This window comes from Carassius auratus, chromosome 34, assembly GCF_003368295.1.
Source record: "Carassius auratus strain Wakin chromosome 34, ASM336829v1, whole genome shotgun sequence".
Lineage (NCBI taxonomy): Eukaryota > Metazoa > Chordata > Actinopteri > Cypriniformes > Cyprinidae > Carassius > Carassius auratus.
This window is the reverse complement of record NC_039276.1, coordinates 24,588,298-24,615,105: the sequence shown is the minus strand read 5'-3', so window position 1 is coordinate 24,615,105 and position 26,808 is coordinate 24,588,298. Positions and strand designations below refer to the sequence as shown.

The 26,808-nt window shown below is 37.1% G+C and overlaps 2 protein-coding genes and 1 pseudogene across 13 annotated transcripts in view; all 3 read left to right on the top strand.

Moving 5' to 3' along the window:
• The first annotated feature begins 3,333 nt into the window (after positions 1–3,333).
• LOC113052856 (thrombospondin-type laminin G domain and EAR repeat-containing protein-like) lies at positions 3,334–9,214 on the top strand (annotated as a pseudogene).
• Positions 9,215–12,747: 3,533 nt separating this feature from the next.
• Positions 12,748–18,899, top strand: LOC113053600 (transformer-2 protein homolog beta-like). Of its 10 annotated transcripts, none has more exons than XM_026218742.1 (9): positions 12,748–12,934; positions 14,391–14,536; positions 15,767–15,932; positions 16,023–16,211; positions 16,391–16,402; positions 16,850–16,962; positions 17,115–17,213; positions 18,312–18,385; positions 18,538–18,899. In XM_026218742.1, exons 1-9 carry the CDS (start codon positions 12,902–12,904, stop codon positions 18,546–18,548), a joined length of 843 nt encoding a protein of 280 aa, XP_026074527.1. In that variant the 5' UTR covers positions 12,748–12,901; the 3' UTR covers positions 18,549–18,899. The 10 variants fall into 10 exon arrangements, with proteins under 10 accessions (XP_026074527.1, XP_026074523.1, XP_026074524.1 ...); XM_026218738.1 differs by having other exon boundaries at positions 17,115–17,222; XM_026218739.1 differs by having other exon boundaries at positions 12,749–12,934; positions 16,850–16,965.
• Positions 18,900–20,182: 1,283 nt separating this feature from the next.
• LOC113053599 (insulin-like growth factor 2 mRNA-binding protein 2) overlaps positions 20,183–26,808 on the top strand; it is a 56,954-nt gene continuing 50,328 nt past the window's right edge. The window contains exons 1-2 of one of the 3 annotated variants that reach the window (XM_026218734.1): positions 20,183–20,610; positions 21,664–21,724. In XM_026218734.1, coding sequence (XP_026074519.1) covers positions 20,436–20,610; positions 21,664–21,724 — 236 coding nt within the window. In that variant the 5' untranslated portion in view covers positions 20,183–20,435. Of the gene's footprint in view, positions 20,611–20,778; positions 21,054–21,663; positions 21,725–26,808 lie in introns of those variants that run through there. The other 2 variants (XM_026218733.1, XM_026218735.1) reach the window with 2 other exon arrangements.

Below are 26,808 nucleotides of genomic sequence, written 5' to 3'. Positions count from 1 at the left end.
AATACTCCTTACACAAACATTTTCAACTTCATTGTCTTTCCACAATCCCATGTTGACATATTTTTGCCAAGGTGATTGTTTCACAATCCCACTTGATCTGCAACATGACGGCTAATGCTAATGGTGATGAATAAAATGACTATTTTGGATCAAAGAAAGGACAGAACATCTGTTTCATTTCTGGTTTCTTTTAGCAAACTGATAGTGAAACCCCCATGTTTTTTTGGATTCTTAGCTGGCTGGAGTCATATTTGCCCCTTCTAAATTCTTAAAAATATAAAATATTTATGGGCATTGATGGGTCCATGAAAATCATTGTACATCCATCAAATCTTTTTTGTTGCACAAAATGTTCTTTATAGTGGTAAAAGGTTCTGTAAAAATTATTAAAATGCTCTTCCCACTAAAAAAAAAAAATATTTTAAGATGTGTTCAATGAAAGATTCTTTCGGGGAACCAGAAATGGTTGTTCTATGGCATCACTGTGAAACCCCTCTTTTTGAACCTCTGTGTATTCATTTTGCATTAGAACAAAGGTTCCAAAATGTTGTTTTCACAGTGATGCCATAGAAGAACAATTTCTGGTTCCCTGAAAGAACCTTCCAATGAACAGTTCTTAAAAGAAACACTTTTATTTCTTGGTGTGAAGAACAATTTAATAATCTGATATAAAGAAACTGTAGGTTCTATGGATGTTAAAGGTTCGTGGGACCACAGATGCCAAATAACAACCTTTATTTCTGAGAATGAACCAATAATTAAGTCACAGCATTTTTCTATCTTTGCAATGATAAATCTTTGCACCTTGAAGATCACAATGTCAGTCACTATTGTCTCTATTTCCTCAGACTGTGGATGTCACAGTTGTAGGGTGTTCCACTCCAGAGGACAGAAGATGTTCACATGCAAACATTTCTCACATGCACTGATCAGTTATACTCCTGCCCAAACACACCAGGATTCTTCCTCACACTGATAATGAAACAAAAACAGAAATGGAAGAACTGCTGCTTCCATTGAAAAGAGGAAATGAGCTACTGTTGCCTTTAAAAAAAAATCTATCTATTTGGCATATGTTTACATCGCAGAGTTGTATCCATTATGCTGTATTACACACAAATTATCTTTGGCATCTCTGGACAAAACCTGTGAGGCGTTTTGCAGCCAGCATCAACACAGAGAACAGATAAATGTCGACCCTGAAAGATCAATTCCCCTTGTGTTGTGCTCCGTTTTATTATTTTCCTTTAGACATTGTCTATCAGCTCAACCGCTAACACAACAAAATGCATGACTGTTTTACTTTGACCGTGTGTGTGCTAAACAAACACAACTAAACACAAAGTAATATATTTTAAAGAATGTGTGGAACCAAACTGTTGCTGGTCCCCACTGACCTCATAGTTTTTTTTCCCTACTAACTCAAAAGTTCTGTGCTCAACAGAAGAGTGAAAATCATACAGGTTTGGAACAACTTGAGGGTGAGTAAATTAATGACAGAATTTTGCTCAGTTTAAATGTATATCTGTTTTATCTCTGGGTTAAACAGACACGTGAATCACAGATAATTGTTGCTGGCAGCTACAAGATTACATCACTGTCAGGTAATTGTATAATGTTAAGTTATAAAATTATGAATTATGTATAGATAATTGAAAGCTTGAATCGTTAAAATGCATAGTGAACATTACTTTTTAAAATTAAGACTTAAATTAAGACTTAGATTTATCAGCTGATGAGCATATTTAAAAAAAGAATTTAACAATTATAATTATATTTAAATATATTTAATTTAGGTTCCATAAGTTATTTTATTTTTTTTTCTTGAAAAGAGAATTAGTAACAAATAAAGAAATAAAACAAAAGTGTTTCAATGCACTTATTGAAGTATTCTAACTTCATTATTTACATTATAATTATAATATAACATAATTTATTTCGAAAATTGAAGTCATACAGTTGTAGTATAGTATTTATATTTTAGTTTACTGTTTTTTTTCTGACTTTCTAAATATTGCTTCAGGCAAAATTACACAACTCCCTTTCATTCACATACTGTGGTCTAGTAGAGTGAAACAAACACTGAAGTCCCAGTGATGTATATTGGACTGTATATCGCATTTGGGACCCTTAATCGGCCAATCAAATTCAAGGACCGGAAATGAGTATTATGCAACATGTTTATCAAATTAGAAAAGTGTTAACAGTGTTTACTTATAAACATTTGTTTATCCAGTGCTCTTTTCCCTCAAGCCAGCCACATGGGGTGTTGTTGAAGACTTGGGTTGATGGGTTGAGATGCAGGTGAGGAAACGATTGACTGAAAGGAGATTTCCTTGGCAAGGGGTGCTCAGGGTATGGTGCTCATCACTCCGATCATAAAGAGCGATGCAGTTAATAACAAGAGCAAGCTGACACACACATATGTACAATATGGAATTTCTCACGACATTAAGACATGAGATAAGAGCTGGAAAAAGCTTCTTTCTCTCTCTCCTGTGTGTTTCACTCACCCCACCTTTCCCTCTCTTTAATGTCGACCCCACCTTTCTACAGCTGACTTATTCTCATTTAAATGTCTGCGGGGTAAAACACCTCTCCCTGCTCATAACTCACTGGTGAAGTTTACACTCCCCTTCATAGCACACTGACATGTACAGCAAAGCAGAGAGACCTCAGCCGGACACTGTTCTAGGAGGAAGTTCTTCACAGCCATGGAGTTCTGATAGACTCTGTTGAACTAAAGAAGTTTGGATTTGGATAACGCAAAATGCATTGGTGTTGTATTCTACATTGTTTGATCATATATTAATTGCAATACTTATTAAAATAAAAAAGGACATCAGAGGACGGCAGCATCTTCAGGAGTGAGTAAGATGTCAGTTTGATTAGGAGTGACACCTCATCCTCAGAGTGATTTGTTGTGTTGGGATGTAAGGATGATCTCTGGGCTTTGGGGAAGTCATGGCCTAATGGTTAGCGAGTCGGACTGGCAATCAAAAGGTTGTGAGTTCGAGTCTCGGGCTGGCAGGAATTGTAGGTGGTGGGAGTGCATGTACAGTTCTCTCTCCACCTTCAATACCACGACTTAGGTGCCCTTGAGCAAGGCATCGAAACCCCAACTGCTCCCAGGGCGCCGCAGCATATATGGCTCCAGGTGTGTGTTCACTGCTGTGTGTGTGCACTTCGGATGGGTTAAATGCAGAGCACAAATTCTGAGTATGGGTCACCATACTTGGCTGAATGTCACGTCACTTTCACTTTCACTTTCACTTTGAAAATGGCTTTGTTTCAGTCTGGCTGTGTGTGAATGGATAGATAGTGGAGCCCCTGATGTCGGAGCTGCTGCTGCTGTCCTGTGTGCTCCTCTCCTGGATTGTCACCTGCCAGTCTGGACCATGGAGGCCTTGCAAAGGTCAGGCCTACTTGCTGAGTTAACAAGAAGCATTTTAAGCATTTTTTGGAAGAATAATTCATGATCCGTTTTTTTTTTTTACATTTTAAAATTACCTTTTTATTAGATTTTAGACTCATTCACAACCTGTCCCTGTTGTTAAAGACATTATTTGAGTCATGTTATCTTAATTATTGCAGATTTTCAAATTAATTGCCATTGATTTTTGAACTTTTTCATAAACTTTTTACCATTTCGGAATACTAATAAAGGCAGATTGTCATGGGAGAAAAAACAGCTCATGTAATGTTTTTTTTTTTTTTTTGGGGGGGGGGGGGGGTTACTTTGTAAAACATCAGCACTTCTGGTCTGGTGTTGCACAGTGGTTTCATTTGAAAGAGGTCATGCACCATAGAATGACAATTAAGGGCCATTTCTAAACCATCTATACTGTAACCGTTCACTGTTTGTAGCAACTGTTGCTTGACTGACACAGCTAACAAATATATGTGCTAATGTTTTACCTGCATTCCCATTAGGTTATGAAAATGTTATTTCTGAACACTTAACTGAATGTGAAAAGATCTAGTTTTTTAAATGATTAAAAAATCATGGAAATGCTACTTCTCTGAACATTCTGAAACAAGTTCTTATGTTTAAAAGAATGTTAGATGAATATTCAATTAAAAGGTTTCAGAAAAAAAAAACTTTCGTGGACAATATAGTAATAGCATTTTGAGAACATTATTAAAGACTACATTGCTCTGAATGATTTCTATGAATCTAACTGGAAGAATTTTGGTTCAGAACTTTGCAAGAACATTAGCCAAAGTTATCAGAACAATCCCAGCAAAATTCACTTGTTAGTGACACCGTGTGTGTAATGAATTCAACTTCCTAATCATCGGCAAGGAGGAGGCGGGAACCGGCGCACAATCAAAATGAAACTTGAATAATTCCAAATAAACACAAAACAGCGCACCAGCCCCTCACGGACGACTGGTGCGCATAAATAAAAAGCAAAACATAAAATAAGGCCCAGGCCTGGTCCTCTCTCGTCCTTCACTATCGTCGCTCCAGTTTTATATCCTTCCATCTCCTACATGGGACTCGAGAACGGCGGTGGGGCGCAGGTGTCGCTGATTTCCCAATCATTCCGCCGGCCTCACTCCTTGTTCCCATGCACGTCCCTCGGCCCTGCCCCACTCGCCACATACCCCCATCGCCCCTCGCAGGCCGAGGGGGACTCCCGAGACTGCGCTCTACAAAACATGATATGGTCCCAGGACAGAGCAAACACAAAATGGCCAGAACACCTGATACGTTTTATATTATATTAGAAAGAACCCAAAAAGCTGTGATAAAACATTGAACCAGAAGAGTGTGGTTTTTCTTCCTGTCTCCTAACATTTAAATCATAAAGGGGTTTATAATGTAACAGGAATAGATTTAGTATTCCCTCAAGGTACACTAAATCTACTAAGAAGTAGATGCAGATCTGTTAACAAAATCAGTAACATCTCTTAGGTAACATTATCCACACAAAATAATCTAAAGAATAAAAAATCAAGAGGTGTGTTAGTAATCGAACATTCTGAACAGCGTATGCTGCTAAAATGTTAGTCTTCACTCTTTGATGTGCAGAAGAGTGAATATATCTTCACACTGTTGGAGGGAGATTTCAGATGAGCTGCTCCTCGGCCTGCGTCTTTCCCAAAACAAGTTCCACTTCCTGCAGAAGGGTCACGGTGGCAGGAAACGCATCACTTTTAAGGCAGTAGGGCTGGATGATAACTGCTGGCACACTGTGGTCTTGGCATTGACGGGATGCTACACAATTCTCACTGCGGACTGTGGCACACCTCTAGAACTGTAAGACTCTTTTTGGGAATATTGATGTCAGCTTGTATAATCTAAGTGATCTACGATCCCAAAAGCGTGATCATTTTTATGTTTATGTACTGAACTATATAATTTTGTTGCATAAACGTATAAAATGTTCTGTTTTGTCTCAAACAGAGTGCTTGAAAAACCTTTCCCTGATAATCTTGATACAACTGGTTCCACGTTCTTCATTGCTAGCCGAAGAAGATCGGACGGCCTATTTTCTGTATTGGTCTAATTTCAAAGCTCTTTTCATTATATTAACATTTACAATGTACTTAAAATCTAAATGTATCAGTTTATTCCACTGTTTTCTGCAGGGCCTAATGCGGCAGCTAGTTTTATTACCTGGTTCAGATGCTACTTCACAAACTTGTCCCTCGTCGGAGCCCCAGCTGTCCACTCTCTCAGATCCCCAGGCCCTCTTACACCTGCCAATCAAACCATCATCCACTGACCTTCCCCTCCGCCCTTATGGTGAGACTACTAAACCACAAACACTAGAATCATAGCCTGCATTTCAATATGCATACGAATCCCTAACAGTGTATACTCGGTTGGCACATATTAGGAGTATGTTGAAAGAAGAGACACACTATCACCTTGCCACCACAGTATCGTGTATGGTTTGGATTTGCATGAAGGTGTTAGCAAGTCTTCATTCAGTAACGTGATCTTTTAAATCAGGAAACTCGTCTGACCAGTAAGAATCAAAATGTAAGCTAATCTTCAAAAGGTGCAGGTGTTATATACTGTAGATTGTTATGTCCTCTAAGGATATCTTTTAGTCTGCAGGAGTCCGTCCTCATAGATATGCTGTGTGTTTTAGCTGTAAACACAGGTCTGTGATTGTATGGGGATGTGAATAACCCTATCTCACAGGTCTGTTACTGATCTGCTGACATTGACTGAAGGCCTTGTGCTTTGAGTGTCTCTGTGGCTCAGAAGAAGTGCTGGTGTTTGAAAGCAGAGGCAGAGGTTCGGGTCACTGCAGGTGTGAGTCCTCCCTGTGGACACTCAGAGGAGGGACAGCTGTGGTTTAAGACACTGAAGAGAGGACTATTTCTCTGTGATAGTATTATGTGGCTCACTGTGCTGCAAGGTAATTTGGTAACAGAAATTTGCAACTGTAGTTTGTATGAGTACACTGATATGGTATCTAACTATCACATTGCCATCTCTACAGTGAAAGAGAAGCTGGACTACGTGGAGGATCACCAGGATTTTTTTACCAACTCTGTGACATTTGACATTGAGGTATTCCACATCCCTTCCGTGGGACTTTTCATGGCGACCGCCAATCGTGATTCCAACCTTGGTTCAGGAATTTACAAATGGACAGATGGGAGGTTTCAAAGATATCAAAACATCCGCACCTATGATGCAAAAGCATGGCAATACTTCACAGTGGGCAAAAAGGTGTGTGTGGACTACCAACAGAATGTGATATTGTATTTATACAATAAACAATCAGCCAATACTGAGTAACTTACATTTTAGTAAGCGTATTGTTGATCAATTCGTTTTTCTTAGTAGTTGCATTTAGGATGAATCACAAGTTGGTTGGGTGAATGATTCAATGACTTGCCCATAAAGGCAATTGCTTGTTTTGATCCAGAATTAATCAGTTTGCTTGAATGAAGCAATTTAGTAAAGACCTTTTTCTAAATTTTTCATCATCTACTGGCATATCTGTCTAACCTGCAGAAAGAATCAGTAAAAAAATCCACACCACTAATACAAAATTAACAGTATGTTTGAAACAATCAGAAAAGTCGAGTGGTACAAATAATAAAAACTCTTAGTGAATGCTGTTGGACTGATATATCAGCTCTCTCCAATCAAATTTGAGGACTAGAACATCGTTGTATAAATGTAAACCTGTGATATTGATAGGTCTGCCCAGCGGAACAGCTGCTGGGCCACTATCAGAAGATAGAACATCTATTTGCTAATCTCCAACTGTTATTTATAAATAAGAGTAGTTTTTGATGTGGTTTTCCAGTGGAAGAGGGGGTGGAAACCTGGCTCTCAAGTTTTAATGTTGTAAATCATGTGTATAATAACAGAAATTAGTTTTGTCTGATGCTGTATAATAATTAAAGTCAAGAGTTGGAAAGCTGTATGGGACTGTTAATACCTGCAGTGCAATGATCCATGTGGTTTTCTTCTTGGAAGTCTAAGATCAAATTATGATTCATGTTCTTTGTAATTGCATCAGTGACCAGTTATTAAAAGATAAATCAATACACCATTAAACTGCAGTTTAGAGCTAGTCAATTCATTAAAACATTTCCATCAGCATGCGCAGCATGCACGATACAATGAAATGGGTTGTAACATCATCACTTTGAGGTACGATATCAGTAAGATTGATTCCATGCAATATAATTAAATCTAGTGTATGATTAAAACAATGAGTGGGCCTGGTGACATTTTGCTTGACTCCAAAAGAGATTATTAGGTCAGTAAACGCAAGTCCTAATGCATGTATGTATTTGTATTATCAATGTTAAAATATTAAAATCTCCGACGATTAGTGCTTTATCAACTGTAACCAAAAGGTCTAAGAGGAAATCTGCTAATTCTTTTTGGAATTCTGTATACGGCCCTGGTGGTCTATACACAGTAGCCAGAGCAAGAGATACAATAGATTTCTTTTGCATATCTGACAGCGTAACATTAAGCAGAAGTATTTCAATGAGTTAAACCTGTATCCTGTTTTCTGGGTAACACTGAGAATATCACTATATATTGTTGCAACACCTCCGCCACGACCAGTCTGACGGGGCTCATGCTTATAACAGTAATTTGGTGGAGTAGACTCATTTAGACCAAAATAATCATTTGGTTTTAGCCGGGTTCCGTCAAGCAGAGTACATCAAAACTATTATCTGTGATCATTTCATTTACAATAACTGCTTTGTTGAGTGTGAGTGATCTAATATTTATTAGCCCAAACATTAAAAAAAAAATGTTTTTGGTCATTTATTTTTTATATTTTTCTGGTTTAATCTTGATAAGATTTTTTTCTAGATCCTACATTAAATTTGTAAGACAAGATTTCTTACAATCATTTTCCTGTAACAGAAGTTCCTGGTTGTTGCTAACTGCAGAAGTAAGGATGCAGGGGACAAGGAACAGTCTGTGATATATAAATGGAGCTCAAGGAAGCTGAAATTGATTCACTATCAGACTCTGATCACACACAGCTCTCGTCACTGGGAGGCTTTTAGCATTCAAGATGAAACTTTCCTCGCCACATACAATCATAGGCAAGGTAATCTTTCTCAGAACAGTGCCTTGCACATCTATCATCTCATGTGTCATTGTTGTCATTTTGAATTGTATAAGTTCACAGTTTTTGTCTGAAGAACAGGAGGAAGTTCATTTTAAGCCAGTCTGTTATGCTCACCATTTTTTTTTATCAAGCATAAAGTATACTTTACATTATAAATGTCTTTACAGTCAATCAGTTTAATCAATTTAATGTATAAAAGTATTAATGTCTTAAAATACTAATCTTTCAGACCTTTCGGGCGATAGACTGGGAGATGTTCCAGATTGAAAACGGTCTTCTTTGCTGTGGCGAACGGCCAGATGCTCACAGAGGAGGGCAGGATACTGTACTCTATCAACTCCACCATCTATGAGCTCAGCGTCACATCTCAGACCTTCATCAAGTTTCAGGAGACTGAAACGAACAGGTGAATTGAGAACTGGTGTTCATTACAAAAAGCCTTTCATTTTCAACTTTCATATTTTTATTTAAGGAACACTTTGTTGTCTCGGACTTTCAGTGCTTTGGACTGGGAGTATTTTACTGTGGGAGATGACAAGTTCCTGGTGGTCGCCAACACCTACGATGGAGACTCATACTCTCTTAATAGTGTTATATACAGGCATAGCTCTCATATTGCATCAGGGTTATTGTAGTCAACTAAACCTAAAACCATAAAAAATGGTGTTACTTGAAATAAAATAAACATTAACTGAAATAGAATATTGAAAAACCTAAGCTTATTTAATTTCAGATAGTTACCAAGGAAACATTCTCATTTTTGTTTAGTTTAACTTGAAGTACTAAAACAACTAATTAAATAATACATAATAAAACAATACAACTACAATATACTATACAAAGAAGTACACATATTAAACAACAAAATGATTAAAACTTGAATTATTTCAACTGAAAGCTAAAATATTATTATTAGCTAAAATAAGATATAAAAATTAAATATGAACAAAAACTATAATAGTCCAGAAAATGTGTTTTGCACACATTTACAATCAATGGAATAGTTTTCTATAGATATACGTACAGTATTTCTCATGTCTGTGTGTGAAGTCAGTTTTGAGAAAAATCTAGTTTTCTGAAGGTTCCAAAGCAAAAACCACCTAGCATCCAAAACTCTACGTTCAACTCAGAGGATTTTAAGAGACTGTTGTGTTTTTGTGTTCACGGAAACATGGCTCAGCAACAGCGTTCCAGACTGCTCGACCAGCTGACGTGCTATTGAGCGGACAGAGCTCTCACCGGGACGGGCTTTGTGTTTACATCAATAATGCGTGGTGCCATGATGCTGTTGTGATCTGCAAACACTGCTCACCCCTGGAGGAGTTTATGTTTATTAAGTGCCGGCCGTTCTATCTGCCGAGGGAATAAACTGCCATACTGCTCGTTTCGGTTTAGATTCCCCCGATCAACATCAACTGCAAAAGGAACGATGCACTAAATGAACTGTACCAGCACATCAGTGAGCAGCAGACAGCACACACTGATGTTTTTCTAATCATTGCCGGGCATTTCAACCATGCTAACTTAAAGAGTGTGTTTCCAAAAATACACCAACACATTAACTTTCCCACACGAGGTAATAACATTTTGGACTTTGTTTACACCACACAGAGAGGAGCTTACAAATCCCATCTTGAATCACATCCTGCTTCAATGACTACCATCCTGTTGCACTTACTACCATCCTCATGAAGTGCTTTGAATGGCTTGAATGTGCTATGTCATGCACCACATCAAGTCTGCCCTCCCCCCCTCCCTGGACCCCTTCCAGTTTACATATCAGTTCAACCGCTCGACCGACGATGCCATCGCCACTGCCGTCCACTCAGAACTCACACATACAGAGAAAAAAAGACTCATATGTCAGAATACCCTCAACAGCTTGTTTACAAACTGATACAGCTGGGGCTCAACACTTTGCTGTGACACTGGCTGTTGGACTTTCTGACTGGAAGACCTCAGGCAGTACGGGTCGGTAGCAACATATCCAGCACCATCACACTGAACACTGGGGCCCCCCAAGGATGTGTGCTGAGCCCCCTCCTCTTCACTCTGCTGACCCACGACTGCACACCGACTGCACAAAACTCCAACCTCTTCATTAAGTTTGCGGATGATACGACTGTGGTGGGTCTCATTAGCAACAAAGATGAGACAAACTACAGGAACGAGGTGAGCCGCCTGACCGGGTGGTGCAGGGACAACAATCTCTCTCTGAACATGGAGAAGACGAAGGAGATTGTTGTTGACTTTAGGAGAGTGCACACTCAACATGTTCCTCTGACCTTCAACGGTGCGACTGTGGAGAGAGTGAGCAGCACCAAGTTCCCGGGTGTGCACAACACCGCAGCACTGGCCAAGAAATCACAACAGCATCTTTACTTCCTCTGCAAATGGAGGAGAGCCAGTATGTACTGTACATGTGGAAGAATTGACAATAAATCAGACTTGACTTGAATTTAACATTTCTGGAAATATCACCAAATGCAGCATACAACAATCTATTGGAAAAATATATGTTTTTTATTTTTTTTTATTATGAAGCCAAAATGCACCGCGTGGGGTATTTTGACCACTCACAGATGATGTTATTGCAATGAAATCTGTGAATCTTCACTTGCCTCACGATTCGATTACGATTTTGAGGGTCACGATTAAAGACTATAAAACGATTCTCGATGCAACTGTTCCTCCAAATCTTTTCTTAATAATAATTCTGTAATTATTACTCAGCTTTATTTCATTTTCCCTTTCATTCATCCATGTAACATAACTGGGGGGTCTGTACGATACTTCTCCATTATGACACTACCAAGGGTAATATAGATGTTTCTTCAAAGACATTCAAATGTTTTACATTTTAAAGATGGAATTCTAAAAGTGTTACATTTGTTCTATAGCTTTATTCAAAATGGATGGTCAAAATAACCTCTTATGTCATCTCTCTCTTTTTTTTTTTTTTACGTTTATTAACCTTTTGAGTTTGTCAAGAAATGCAGGCCGTATTCATCCTGCCTTGGGAACAAAGGCTCAAAGGAAAATAATTGGCCTATTTTGTGTTAATACCCATGCATTGATGCATTTTTCCTTTTTGGGGGGAAGATCACACTTCTAAGATCATCACTCTACATGTGCTTATTTGTTTATTGTGTTATTGGATATTATAAAAATCGCTCTGTAGAAAACGTTTAAATCTACAAAATTCATAATGTTTAGGAGATAGCAGAAACCACTCCTGTTGCTCATTAAAATGATTTTTTACACGAAAATGCAATTTTGTGTCTTAGGCGCCATCTACTTGAAACTCTGTGGAATGACTTTTGTTCTAGCTGTCTGACATTTTACAGCTATTTTAAACGTAGAATCTAAAAAGTGGGTAAATAATGCTGGGGGGGGGGGGGAAATCAGAATGCAATAGCCTATTCTTATTCTCACGGCATTATAAACATTATCAATATACAAATGCACATGGGCTTTTCTACTTGCCCAATATATTCTACAATTTTTTTTTTTTCACTTTAATTAAAGTTAATAAAAATATAATTTATATAAAAACACTAAGAATACGTGTTTGTGAACATGGTTATGTATAAAGATAAGCTTTTTGTTTTTATGTTAGTAATATATCCACATCTTTTTCACCACTAGTTTTTTCTAAGATAGGAGCCGAGGAAAAAGAATTACATGTGCAAGTTTACTGTTGTGTATAAAACAACATTAAGACAGCAGAATGGTTTTTGTAAGTGTAGCACATAAATAAGTATTTGAGTATACCTCTTCTCCAAACAAAGTCAAGTGAAGAAAACCGCGGGAAATACAATTCAAGTTACCCATTCATATATTTTTTAGTGTGGTCAACGCGGGAAAAATTGCTATCAGTGCCGTCCAATCGATGTCTTGCACATAATCCTCTATTATATTTCGGCCAATCAGCCCCTTGTTTAATGAGTAGTAAAGAGTCTTTTGTAGAGCAGCCACTCCGCATTTGATGTCATTCAGCAGAGCCGTTGACAGTTGGATCGGATTTGTTCTGAGTACAATGAATTTAATAAAAATTGTGCAAAACATGTTTATTTCAGATTTATGAGTTGACAAGAAGCTTTTACCTGTGTGTAGTACTTTCGACGCCCTCTTGCGGCCGTTGCTCGTCCGCGCAAGTGGGAGTGGAAACGCTGGTTTCTAAATAAAGCTTCTACGACCGAGAAAGGCGTTCATTACCAGACGTTCGATCTGTATGTGCGTTTATGCGTTCTGTTTATGTTTAATCATATGTAATTTCTCTCACAGTGTTACAGTTGCAGCGTAATACACACTAAACGACAATGAGTGACGCTGAGAAGGAATTCGTGGAGCGGGTATGTAGTATTTTTTATGTTTTCTCTTTTTGCACGCGCCCCTACACGTTTCTTCTAGAAATGGCCTCCATGTTGTATGCTAGCCAGCAGGAGTGAGTCAGACTGAGTCATTGTGTAAAATCTGATTATTAATGTACAAATGCAATTGTGGATTCTATGTCTTTACTTTTGTAATTTTTTAAAAAACGTAATAAAACTATAAAATGTTAACTTAATATGGATTTGTATCGAAACCAAGTTCAGTTCAGTGCTAGCAGACAGACAGCGTGCTTCAGATCAGAAAGACCTTTATTTGCCTTTCAGTTTCTGCTTTTCTCTAGTAAGCAAAATGTTTAACTGTCTCTACTAAGTGTTGTTTTTTTCTTTGCATGTTTTATTAAATCGATATAACCTGTATGAGTATTACTTGCTGCTAATACATGAGAGAAGGTCATCCTGAGCCTTGAACGCTATAATGCACAAAATGCAAATTAGTTTCGAAATCACGTGCACTTTTAATATTGCAGCGACATTACACTTTATTAGTTTAATAACACGATAGTAGGCTTGATATGTGTATGCATATCAGGATCGTTGTTTCACCTTTCAGGTTGGCTTAAATTACCGTAAATATGTAAGTAACGCATTTGTTTGTAATTGGAGTAACGTTAATTGCTTTTGCATGCATGCATAAGGCTCAGGATGCTCTTGAAAGTATCTAATTGTTTTTCATAATGGATATTATAAAGCTCACTTTTCATTTCTGTTGGTTCATCTATAATGTTTTTTTCCCACACTGATGAAACAGTAGGTTTATTGGTTGTGATGTCCAGTGTTTACACATTCTTCATCCTTTTCTTTTTTGTTAAGGTTAAGGTTGGAAGAAGAGAAATCTGGACGAAGTCAAATGTCAAGTTGTTAATGCGAATAATTTGAAGCTGAATTTTCAGTGCATGCTAATTTTCGGAGCAAAAGAAGTTCCCATATAGCATTTATGGGCAGTGAGAGAAATGGGGGAAGAGGAATGAAGTCAGAAATGAAATTGAAACTGAAGAAAGAAGAAAAGATGTGTTATGAAGTTAAGATCAGAAGTTATCTGGGATAAGATCGCAGCGCTAAGTAACTCTTAGTATGTTTGTCCCATGCGTGCATGCATAAATCAAATCTTCTGTTGTCCATTTGTATTGCAATAGTTAATGTTGTCCTGTAGCATGACAGATTTACAGCTAGTTATTTTCATAAATTGATACATTACATGTCAAAATAATAATATGCAAATTCCTATGTTGTAAGTGCTTCAAAGTGAATTTACACTAACACTAGTTCATGAACTTGAAGGGAAAAGGCCATCATCACTATATATTATCCTAGTCTAGAATGGTCTCAAACTCATTTATATGCACACAATAATTAGTTAAACATTCTCAGTGTGACCATGTTCTCTGGCTCAAACATGATTTGGATGTGGTTGGTTTAGGAGTCCCGTTCGACTTCTAGGAGCCCAAGTCCTAGAGGATCTGCTAAGACCGCTAGTCGCTCTCCGGAGCGTTCACCTGCTCGGTCGAAAGAGGGGTCGCACCACTCTCGCTCGAAGTCCCGCTCTCGCTCCAGGTCCAAGACTAGGTGAGTATTTCTAGTGTGTTTGAGATCAGACAGCCTGCACAGGGAAGCAAGGGTCTTCATCCTCGTTCTTAGCTAATAATACTTAACATTACTTGTATAGAACCTTGTCACAAAGTGATTTACAAAAAAAAAAAAAAAAAAAAAAGAAGAAACTACTTCACAGGAAAGCAAGTTAAAATAGTAGTAAAATTTATATTAGTGTAAATCTGCATTATTAATGTTTGTTTTGTGTGTGTGTGTGTGTGTGTCATATAAGGCTTAATTCACCCTTCCACAATTTAAGACATCATAAAGGGTCTTAAATCAGCAGAACATTTCAAATTCATAAATTTAAGCCATACAATATTGTATCCATTGCAAAATATGTGTCTGTGTATATGTGTGTGTGTGTGTGTGTGTATATATATATATATATATATATATATATATATATATATATATATATACACATACACACACACACACTTTTATACTTTAGTCACCCTTTTACTATAAATTTACTTTGAAGTGTAAAATAATGTCTTGAAAACTTGAATAACATTAAGTATGCTTAAATCACGAATTAATGAAGGCGTATGAATAACAAGCGTATGAAAACTTGTTCTCTTAGAATAGTTTTTTTAATTCAATTGGTAGATATCTGTACTTGTTTTAATAATAATAATAATAAAATGCTTCTTTTGATTGTAAACGACTGAAGTAGATTCGCATCATTGGATTTTAGGGGCATAAGAACCCCATTGTGGATTTAAAAGATTTATTTTTCTGCACAAAATGAATGAATGTTTGTTTTTCGTTTTTTTTCCTATTATTTCATTCATATTGATGAATATGTTTGCCAAATGTTTTTTTTTATTTTTTATTATACACATAGAGAAGCAGTTGTGTTGCTTTCAAGTACAAAACTGCATGTCATTTGAAACTTTTGAAATGGCCTCATGGCTCAGCTCCTAGTGGGATTCACAGTGCTTCGAGTCGGCAGAGTGGAAGTCACACCTGCTGCTTTCCGGTTAAAAGTAGAAACGATGGCTAGGCCAGATTTTAAAAATGTTCCCCCACCCAGGACTACAATGTTAAGCACTCTGCAGTTGATCTTTTGACATATGCGTTGGAGGGAACTTGATATATAATGAAATTGAAGCTGGAGGTTCTTGTCTAGGAAGTTTAAGACAGGACTTATTAGTTGGTAACTTGATAGGCTCCAAGTCATTTTACTTCATCCTTCTGCAGGTCTCGTTCCCATCGGAGTTCTCGCCGACATTACAGTCGGTCCCGTTCACGCTCTCATTCTCGCCGGCGACGTTCACGCAGCCGCTCAAACAGCAGCGAATACCGCCGCCGCCGCAGTCATAGTCATTCTCCTATGTCCAACCGTAGACGTCATGTTGGAGACCGGGTGAGATGATGAGTCCGTTCCAATCATGATGTTTTCTGCAGTGTTTTTGTAGCACTGTATTGTAATCTGTGACATTTTCTTCACCTTTAGACAAACCCAGACCCAAACTGCTGCCTGGGAGTGTTTGGCCTGAGCCTGTACACCACAGAGAGAGACCTGAGGGATGTCTTCTCCAAGTTTGGCCCTCTGAGTGATGTCAGCATTGTGTACGACCAGCAGTCTCGACGCTCCAGGGGCTTCGCCTTTGTCTACTTCGAGAACAGAGAAGATTCAAAAGAGGTGAATTTTCCAGCTGAATAGCAACGTGCAATTTAGCTGTGAAATATGATCAGTTAATAAACTTCAGCTGTCATTTGTATGAACTTCCATATAGCAAAAATGTTTGTTCATACAAGAAATGAGAATGTTCTGCCTTTGCTGAAATATTTTCTGAAGTGTTTTTTTTTTCTTTTCCTCAGTTACTTCAGAAGGTTAAAGGATTATTTCACCCCAAAATACAAGTCCTCTATCCATATGGCTTTCTCTAGTAAAAAAAGCTGTTTGAACTTTCATTCTGACGGCACCCATTGACATTTCAGAGGATCCATTGGTGAACAAGTAATGCTAAGTTTATCCAAATCTGTTCTGATGAACGGATGAAGAACTCCTCTAGATCTTGGATAGCCTGAAGATGTTTAGCAGATTCTCATTCTTGGGTGAACTCTTAGTCAATTGTATTTTTCTGTATTGATTGTTGTAAGCTGCATAATTGAAAACACTGTGGTCTGTTTTTAAGTTTTTAAGTACAGTACAGAATGTATTGTTCTCACAGCTACTTTATGGCCATCAATAGAGGCATACCTGGGATTAATGGCCTTAAGCAGAAATAATGTTGGTGTGTGCTCAGAATGACTTATTCTGGTTTGTTTGGGTCTTAGGCTAAGGAGCGTGCTAATGGTATGGAGCTAGATGGCCGCAGAATCAGAGTCGACTACTCTATTACCAAGAGGCCACACACACCTACTCCAGGAATATACATGGGCAGACCAACGTAGTGAGTCGGATTCATCACACACTCCAATAACTCATCTGAATGTTCTAGATGATAACTCTTGAGTATTTCCCTCTTGGTAAATAGTTTTAATCAGTGTTGTGTATTTCAATGACCAGTGTTGAACTACAGCCATCTTTTCTCTTTCGCAGTGGTGGAGGCCCGAGTGTAAGCCGTCGCCGTGATTACTATGATCGAGGCTATGAGCGTGGATATGATCGCTATGATGATCGTGACTACTATAACAGCAGGTCGTACAGGTGATCTCTTATTATTCAACAGTCTGTATGTGTTTGGAGGGTCATCCCACCATCCAGCATGGCTCAACAATAAGGATTCCTCTCTGCTGGGCCAGGAGATTCGATTTGGCCTTAATCAGCTGATTTTGTTTCTCATTTTACTACAATATTTGATGTTAAATATGCAGTATACTGTGAAACACACTACAAGGCCAACATTAAAAAAAATTTTTTTTTTAGTAATTGTTTTATTCAGTAAGGATGCTTTTGATTGATCGAGTGACATTAAAGTCATTTATAATGTTACACAAGATTTATACTTCAAATAAATGCCAAATGTACTAAATTTTTAGTAAAGAATCCTGAATTAAATATCACTGTTTTCACAAATATATTAAGCAGCAGTTTTCAACCTTGATGATATAAAAAAAAGCTTGAGCACCAACATTACAGGAATACATTTTAAAGTGTGTGTCTGTATATGTATATATATATATATATATATATATATATATATATATATATATATATATATATATATATATATAGCTATTTGACAACATTAATGTTTTTAACTACTTTTGATCAAATAAATGCAGCTTTTGTGAGCATAAGAGACTTCAAAAATTACATTTATTTCAACGTTTTTAATTGGCAGTAATATGTGGAGGGTATGCAGCTACAAATTATTTTTTTTTTCTTTGTGAATGCTTACCGTGCTAATCTACAATGCTAAATAATAGTACTATGATAACTGTTATTCAGTTGATTTGTAAAAAGGCGAAAATTAATTTGTATGAGATAATTAAAAGAAAAGTGTAGAGTTGAGCACCACTGGTCAAATAAGTCAAGTCTATGCAGCTGGCCTGAGACACTCACACACTTGTCCCAAGGCATCAACGTATCCTTATTGTTGAGCCCTGGTCCTACAGATTGCATACTACATCAGTTTACACTGCATATAGCAAGATTTATTTTTTCACATGCAACAATAGCTAAATGGCTTTTAAATTTTGAAATGGTTTGCTATTGCACAGTTTTGAATGCCACTACTTTGTTGTGAGTTGTAGATGCTGGCGTTTCCATTAAATCTCTGTTTTCTGTTCACAGGAGAAGATCCCCCTCTCCCTACTACGGTCGAGGACCATACAGGTCAAGATCACGCTCTCGATCCTACTCCCCTCGTAAGTACTGAACAAGCACTACCACAAACTTAAGTGAAAGTCATTTGTATTGTCTGCCTGGCTTTATGATTGAAGAGTGCTTTAAGCTCAACACAGTATAAGTGCTCTGGTGATTTGTGACAAATTTATAAAACCTTTATTTGTTTTTACAGGCCATTACTGAAGTGAAGTTTGACTCCTTTCACCCTCCCTGAAGATGATATTGATGCTAATGACATTGTTTATGACGTAGATGTTTATTTCTGGTGGCATGAGTTTGGATGTACTTTAAACGCAGTCCCCTTGATTTCTTGCCTAGAGGTTTCATGTGTCGGTGACCGGTCTGGATGTTCCATTAGTTTGAATGTTTTTGCACTGTTTACTTTTAATTTTTTTTTTTTTTTTTAAAGTTTCTTATTTGATGATAAACTTGCATTTGTTATATGATAGTTTCCTGCTCACACACAATTATGTTTTTATGCGTTTTAAGCTTAGAAGTGGTCTTGCAATAAACTTCTTTATACCTCCTCCCTGATGTGAGTTTCTGCGTGAATTATTCAAAACGTTGAAATCTGAGAGTTTTAAACCTAAAGGATTGAAATCCTTGTCTTAAAATCCTCCAGTGCAGATTTATGGACCGCATATTTATGCAATGCATACAAATATTCTCCCAAGACATTTGCCTTGAACTACTGTGAAATTAATAGGTTTATTGAATAGGAACGCTAGAACACCATTGCCTGAGCTCTGTTCCAATTTAAGTCTCATGACATCAGAGAATAAATTGTTAATAATAGGATCATCTGAAATACTTCTCCAGTATGTGTAAAAAAAAAAAAGTACTCCGGGATTTAGACAGTGTGTGGACGTCTGCTTATAGCGGACCATTCTGGAATACACTACTTTTACTGTACCTGGTATTGGAAGGATTTTAATTGGCTTTTAAGAGAAAACCCCAATAAACAGCAATACAGAGCAACCCTGTACTGATGTACAGTCACTTGAAATGCAGAAATCAGCAGAAGGGGCCAAACATTTCAGGTAGAGACCTAATATGAGACTCCCACCCAGATTGGGTACTATTTTAATTAATTAAATCATCTAGATATTCCATATATATATATATATATACACACACATCTGTGGCATAAAAATGATTGGAGATTGCTCAAATATTGGTCTTCTTTGGAATGCTTTATACAGTCTGCTTAAGTGAAATCAATGCATTATATTCATATATAACGGTCATGCTCCTCTTGAATCATAATTCCATAAGGCTTCTCCACATTACTGTTTCTTTTCCATCAACATCAACATGGGCGTTCCCCAAAAAAAATCCCATTTTCCAGCAGCTATTCTCTTTTGAGTCTGTGTTTACAGCTTCACGGTTCAATTATTAGATTAAATATCGAATCAAACTCTTAGAGTGTAAACGAATATAAATCAAAGGACGAGTTATTCACAACAGACAGAGGAAAACGCCCATCAATCCACAACACCCCAAAGAAGCCAATCAAGCTGTCAATCACGTGTAAATGAAAGCTGCCTTTGAAAGTTATTTAAATACGCATACATCCGTTTATTAACACACGCTGAAGGGCTATATGATCTGTCATTAGAATACAATATTGGATTTTAATAGATATTCTCTCTCTGTAAGTGGATATGAACTAAACCCTCCAGTGTTACTCTCTGCGTCTCATCATTATGCCGTATCCGATGATGATTTATGCTTTCAAACTGAACACCAGACACCAATCTAAGTCCATAAACTAGTCAAAAGTGATTTTGTGATCTTTAAGAGCGGTTTTATTTAGAGGCGGCGCTTGTTGGCAACAGAGTAGCGTCGCAACGACACTTTTTTTTCAGTCCCTGTAAAAGAGTTTGAGCAGGAACAGAGTTGTGTATGTAGCAGGGGGGGTCGGGCTGCATCTGGGGGGTGACTGCTGATTTTCAGCACATTTATTTATTTTTTTTTCTATTTTATTTTCCTCTTATTTTGCTTGCTTCGAGCAATCCGCTGCACGCGCGCACGCCGATATATTTTGACGTACAGATCTTCGTATAGACCATGAACAAACTCTATGTGGGGAATCTGAGTCCTTCGGTGACCGTGGAGGACCTGAAGCAGCTCTTCGGCGAGAGGAAGCTTCCCGTGACCGACCAGGTCCTGCTCAAATCCGGTTATGCCTTCGTGGACTTCCCTGACCAGAACTGGGCGATTAAAGCCATCGAAACCTTATCCGGTAAGTGCGTTTATCACATCACAGAAAGTCCTGGTTATATATTATATATGTATCTTGGACTGACACCGTAAAATACTTTCTTTGGAAGAGAAATTAAAAAGTAGCGCTCGCGCATCAGCCGCGCGCTGCTCCAGCTCTTTACGCCAGCGGACCAGTGCGCTAATGAACGCCCGCGAGCTCAATCGCACTCGTGCTGGCTTCCAACACGCGATACAAGTTGAATTTCTGATATAAATCTTTAAATGCACGCTCGTTTCACCAAGGCGAGGTGCGGAACGGGGGTGATTCCTCAGCAGTCGTCCCATAGGAATGTATCGGATGAGTCTGATGCTCGGGTGGCAGGCTAATTATTTTTCAGTTATTTTTTGTCTTGATTTTATTGAAAAGAAGCGAGCGAACTGAGCGAGAAGAATGCGTCACATGCATGTTCCCATGGTGTCCAGGTATGTTTTTACGAGGTGTCTTAAAGGTGGGTGAAGGGGGTCTGGAGGAAAGTGCTAATAAACAGGTAGCTGGGGGGACGGAGGTGAAATGCCAATTTTTTTTGTGCTGCGCCAGGCCACTCATACAACAGATGCACAGCATAACACCTCTTTGACGCTCGCGAGTCGTTGCACATGCAAAAGAAAAGTACACATCCAAACCTTGAAGAAAAAGGATAAATTTAGGCAGAAGACTTATCCTTTGACCTCCCATTCTTCAAACTCTCCTCGTTGCTCGTATGTGGTTAGTTAGTGGGAGTGGAAAGCATGGCTGCCCATTCTTAAAATCGTATCAGCGCATCAAGCATTTCGCATAATATCATCAGGCATAATAGGAAATGTGGTTAAGATATTACACCTTACATTTAGACATGAGAAAACTCACTACCTCGCCAGCGTGCATTTATAAGCACGGACACGTGTGATTGTACCCCACGTATTTACGGTGCACGCGCGGTTGTTTGTTTTATAAATGTGATTAAGCACGCTAAAAATATTTAATTTCAGCAGTGCCAATAATGCATTGGAGGAATGCAATTTTCTGATCATTTGTTTTGTTTCCTGCTCGCAGGGAAAGTTGAATTACATGGGAAAGTGATCGAGGTCGACTACTCGGTTCCTAAAAAACTAAGGTAATAATCATTTTGATTTGTGCTTTTGCAGTGCAAAGCAGCATTAACTCTGCTGCATTTGGAAGTTGCTGGGTGCAGTGTTTGTTTAGTCTTTGTGAAGCTGTGATGTTTTTTTTTAGGTTATTTTGCATATTTGTCAATGAAGCTTAATCTTTATTTTTTGAAATACTACATTCTTCATGCCTGTTGGGTTTATTTGACCTGCATGTTTAATTCATTCTTGTCAGCGGTTAATGAGCTTGTGATATTTGCAGTTCATCTTAAGCATTGAAACTGGCACAATGTGGCCTGGACCCAGAATACGCGGATTACCTATACCCAAGTTATAAACTGATTACATATAAGTTATAAACTGTAAAAGCGCTGTCTGATTGTATCAGGTTTAGAAAAGAGTACTGATGATATTTAGGTGTTTCCTTGCATAATCAAAATCACAGATTTTCCGTTTAAGAACAAGCTGTGTTTACGTGCTGTAGGTCCAGGTACTGAATGCAAATATAGAAATAAAGTTTTAACAAAATTTCTTAAATTATACATTATACCCCCCGCTTTCTTACGCTTGAATTGTCCAAGAGCAAGATCATTGTGCATGACCTCATGGCGCGTGTGTAGGCCCTTCCGTGCCCACGTGACTTCCCCTATAGGCCCTGCGTTTGTGTTCCACGGGAGGGCGGCATAGAAATGGCTAGAAAACAGCCCAAAACCATGAGATTTAAGGGGTTTCTGTGAAATTACATGTACAGGGTTAGTTTATATCAAAAGCACGCCCATTACGACGTATTTTTGTCAGACAATGCGTCACACACAACGAATAAGTAGAAAAATAACCTTTCTGTAAAGGTGTAAAATCGTTAATTCGCAAACCATATGAATTACAGGTCTCTAGCGCCTCGAGGTCGCATGTAACTCGGGGAATGTGTTGCTTAAAGTGCGCAGTCAAGATGGCCAGTCTTTGATTTGGAAGAGTCGGCCATGCTGCTAACTAGACTCAGCTTAACATGACTGAAAGCAGCATGCACGAGCAGAACGCACGCGCGCGTGTGTGTGAGAGTGAGTGTGTAGCTCGTTCTAAAAGGATTCACGCAGTAGAATCTTAAATGTAATCTGAAGCGAACTGGAGCTGCTCAAATTACAAATGTGCGATATCTGGACGCATTTATGTCGCAATATAATCCTCACGAACAAGGCGCGTGTGTTTTATATGTTAGATATGGTACTTCAGCCTCTCATGTCCATGTTTGCAGTGATTATAGGTATTTCTATAGGTTATTTTTTTTTTTTTTTACTTCAGTATTCGTGTCACAGTGCATAGTTCAGACGTACTGAGCACTGCTATTATGGAGCACGCATGTGGCGTAGATATTCAGTGGAGCAGCACATAGGTTTGTTATTGCTGTTGTGATTATTTGCATTAACTTGGGACACTGAAATGAGAGGTGTTATCGATATTTCACTGAATCCTTGGTATATTCTGTGTTTAATGCAGTTAAAGGGTGTGTTTAGTTTTAATTTACAAGCGTAATTTATATATACATACTTTGAAAAATTACCTTGAAATTCTTGTCACTAGCATTTAACACAGGTTTAAAGGGAATGGCCAGTATCGTATGTGATTTTTTTTCACACAGACTTGCTTGATACAGAATTGTTGCCTTAGTAATTCTAATGTTTTTAATTAATTGTTTTATTGTTTAATACTGGGATGCTTTTTGTCTTTAAGTCTGTAATTAAAGTCTTATTATGAACTGGTTTTTGTTAGAAGAGGCTAAATTAAAAAAACTAATTTAAAGAGACCAATTTAGCCCATATAAGGGAAAAGATATAGATAGTTTTAATGCGTATTATTGTATATTGCATTTGCTGAACAGAATTCCCTATTTACAGAAATAATTAAAAACAAACATGCTTTTAATGCAGTTGATTGTATTTTATTTTTTGTGTGATTCGTTTTAAGTATATTATGGGTGTATTAAATAAACAATATTACATGTAAATGTATTTTAATAAAGCATGTAAAATAATGTTGAAATAATATAAATGATCACATGTAGGCTAGTGAATGACAAAATAGATAGTCAAAATAGATATTATGTTTTAAATGAGTATTGTTTTTGCCAAATTGCCATATTGATCTGTAAGTTATTAACTATTGTATGCCAGTGATCCATTATGTTTTCAGCAATTGTTTTTTATATTTTCACAAATCAAGCTGTATAACAAGTCAGAATTTAATGAAAAATGCTTTTAAACTCTTTACCTTTTACATGAACATTTAGCATTTAGCATAGTCAGCTGTCTTTACAGTGAAATACTTTACATATAATTTTAACATGTCAATTCAAAGTAGCACATAGATAATTTGTAAGAATGATCAGACAGTTTATTTTCACAGGTTTTCAAATTTATATAAAAAATTGTAGCATATAACTTGAATAATCAGAATGAGAATACAGAAAAATGTACAAGTGCATTATTTAAATATATACATATACATGAATATCTTTTTAGAACAGAAATGTCCCAGTATTTTTTTATGTGCATTTTGTAAAATATCTATTGCAATGTTATAGAAAATCTCTTGAAGAGCAGCTGTACTTGCCCTTGATGTTACTTTTAGATTCTTTAAATTGGGCTTACACCAAGCAACATGTGCTCCATTCAGGATTCAGGATTCTCCCTGTTTTCATCTGATCTTTTATTAAGGAGCAGAGCTGGATGTATGTAATGCTGTAAATAGTTTCACTAGTTTCTCATATGTGTCTCCAGTGCTTCTACAATATTGTTTTTGTCTATAATTTTAATCTATTTAAAATCATATTTATACACTGTGTTGGTAATGTTTTAAGCACATTATGCTATTTTTAAAATTATTCTGAAATGTTGACCAAATTACTTCCATATTTAAATGTATTTGTATACCAGGAAAGGTTTAAAAATATTTTCTGTTTTCTTTTGTCACGTGCTTATGTCTAGTTTGTTAAGAATGATTCAGCTTGTTATTGATCTGATAAAATGATAGATTGTTATTTAGCCAAATCCAAACATTAAAATATTTTGTAGCTCGCAGAACAAAAATACATATTTAAATTGTAGAGTAATGAACAGATATTAATTGAATACAGACAATTCGGTTGCGTTCAGAACAATAATACATTTTATCTTATGAAGGATGATTGATTAATGTAGTTTTTAAATTGAGTGAAATTGTTACTGTATTATAGTGATGCTCTGTGAGTTTCTTTAAATCAGATTATTTGTTGTGTAGGAATATTCATACTCTGTTGAACATAATGGATTTTACATTTTCCGTTTACATTTGACAGGCTGATTAAAACAATTTATTCTTTTTGCTTTAATTCCCAATAACTCTGCTTATCTTTTTTCAGTTGAAACATTTATTTAAGGGTGTCTGTAATAATCATTATTCTTTCCCCTATCACAGCTTTATCCATTGTCACTTACGGCAAACAACTGACCTGTAATACACTTTGAAAAATCATAAAATCATTGTTTGAAATCCTGAAAGAGTTTTAGAATGACTCAAGAGTCTTGTTAAAGTTTGATGCACGCTTGAGTGTTCATTTTCTGAAAATTAAAATGCAGTGGATGCGGTACTAAAAATTAATATTCTTTCAAATTTGTTATGGTTTTTAGGTGCTTTTAAATTTAAGGCATCAGTCTTGACGTTATTTGTTGTCATAAACACATCAGTAACGTTTAAACTCTGAGCAAATGAAATTCATTGCACTGCGCTCTTCTCTTTTTACATAATCATCTGTAAAGCCATGCTCAAATAGAATATCAAGTGATTTGTTCTCTTTGAACTCAGTTTTTATTATTTTAATTTACAGAGGTTTACAACAGGCACATTGGTTTGTCAGTCCACTAAAGGTTTTTATTGAAATGTTACTATTACTGTACTTGGCTTTCTACTATGCCTTCTTTAACCTTGCCTCTCTTGAGATTAAAATACTGTAACGCATTATTCCTCATTTGTTAATCCCTTTATCGCTATAAAGGGTGCAGAGAAAAGAAAGGGATTATATCATAAAGAATGTGAGAATGATTGTTGTAGAAGCTTTTATGCTGTAATCTCCGACGAAGCGGCTTTAGCTGCTCTCTTCACTGACTTATCAAACGTGTGTTTGGATACTCGTGGGTTAATGGTAATGATTCTCATTTGTTGAGTATTTTAAAGAGAAGGTCTGTTCTGATTGTGTGTCATTTGTTAAGTCGTGTTAGATTTTCCTCAGTGGATTCTGTCCTTCGAATGGCAAATGGCTGTCAGTTAGTGTAGCTCATTTGCTAGCTGGCTTATTTGTTGTCATTTGTATGTATACCTTAAAAACTTTGTCTTTAACTGTGCTCATGGTGACAGGAAGCGCTTGAAAGGTGGTGGACTGTGATCCCAGACTGTACAGGCTCTGTTCTTGTGCGTACAGTAGATCTTCAGATTTAATCTCTGTCTGTCTAGATCACTGCGTTAAGGAAAAAGGCTTCAGTCTGGTTAATGTGAAAAGGCTTAACGTGAATGGACGCGGTTTCAAAACAAATCTGCAATCATTTCCTGCTCGTTTGAATTGAAGTTTAAAGTCGGCATGAAATGAAAATTCACCCTATTTATTTTCTAAAACACATTGATGGTTTTATCGTGAGTAATTCATTGATGCAGAGAAAGATTAATTTGTTTAAAATAATTGATCTCGTAATGTTATCAATGTGTTCATAGTATCGTAATCCGGTGGTTCATAGATCATTCTGTAAAATGACAGATTTCTCTCTGGTGACATATGTCGAACTGATTTAGTCTGCTTAAACCTCTCCCCTTGATTACAGTCGATGGAAGCTTGCATTTGTTCCTTTCTTCATCCAGTCAAGAAGTGATGGATTGAACTGTACGTTCTACTTTATTTTCAGATAATCCAGTTCACTCATGTGTGTCTCCGTACAAAAGAAAAGATTAATCGCTCCTTTAGTTTTACAACATTTATTCTGATGTTAACTTACATGACATCTGCGCTTTTACCCTGTATTCACACACACACACACACACACACACAAGCACGCACAGAACAAATATAAAA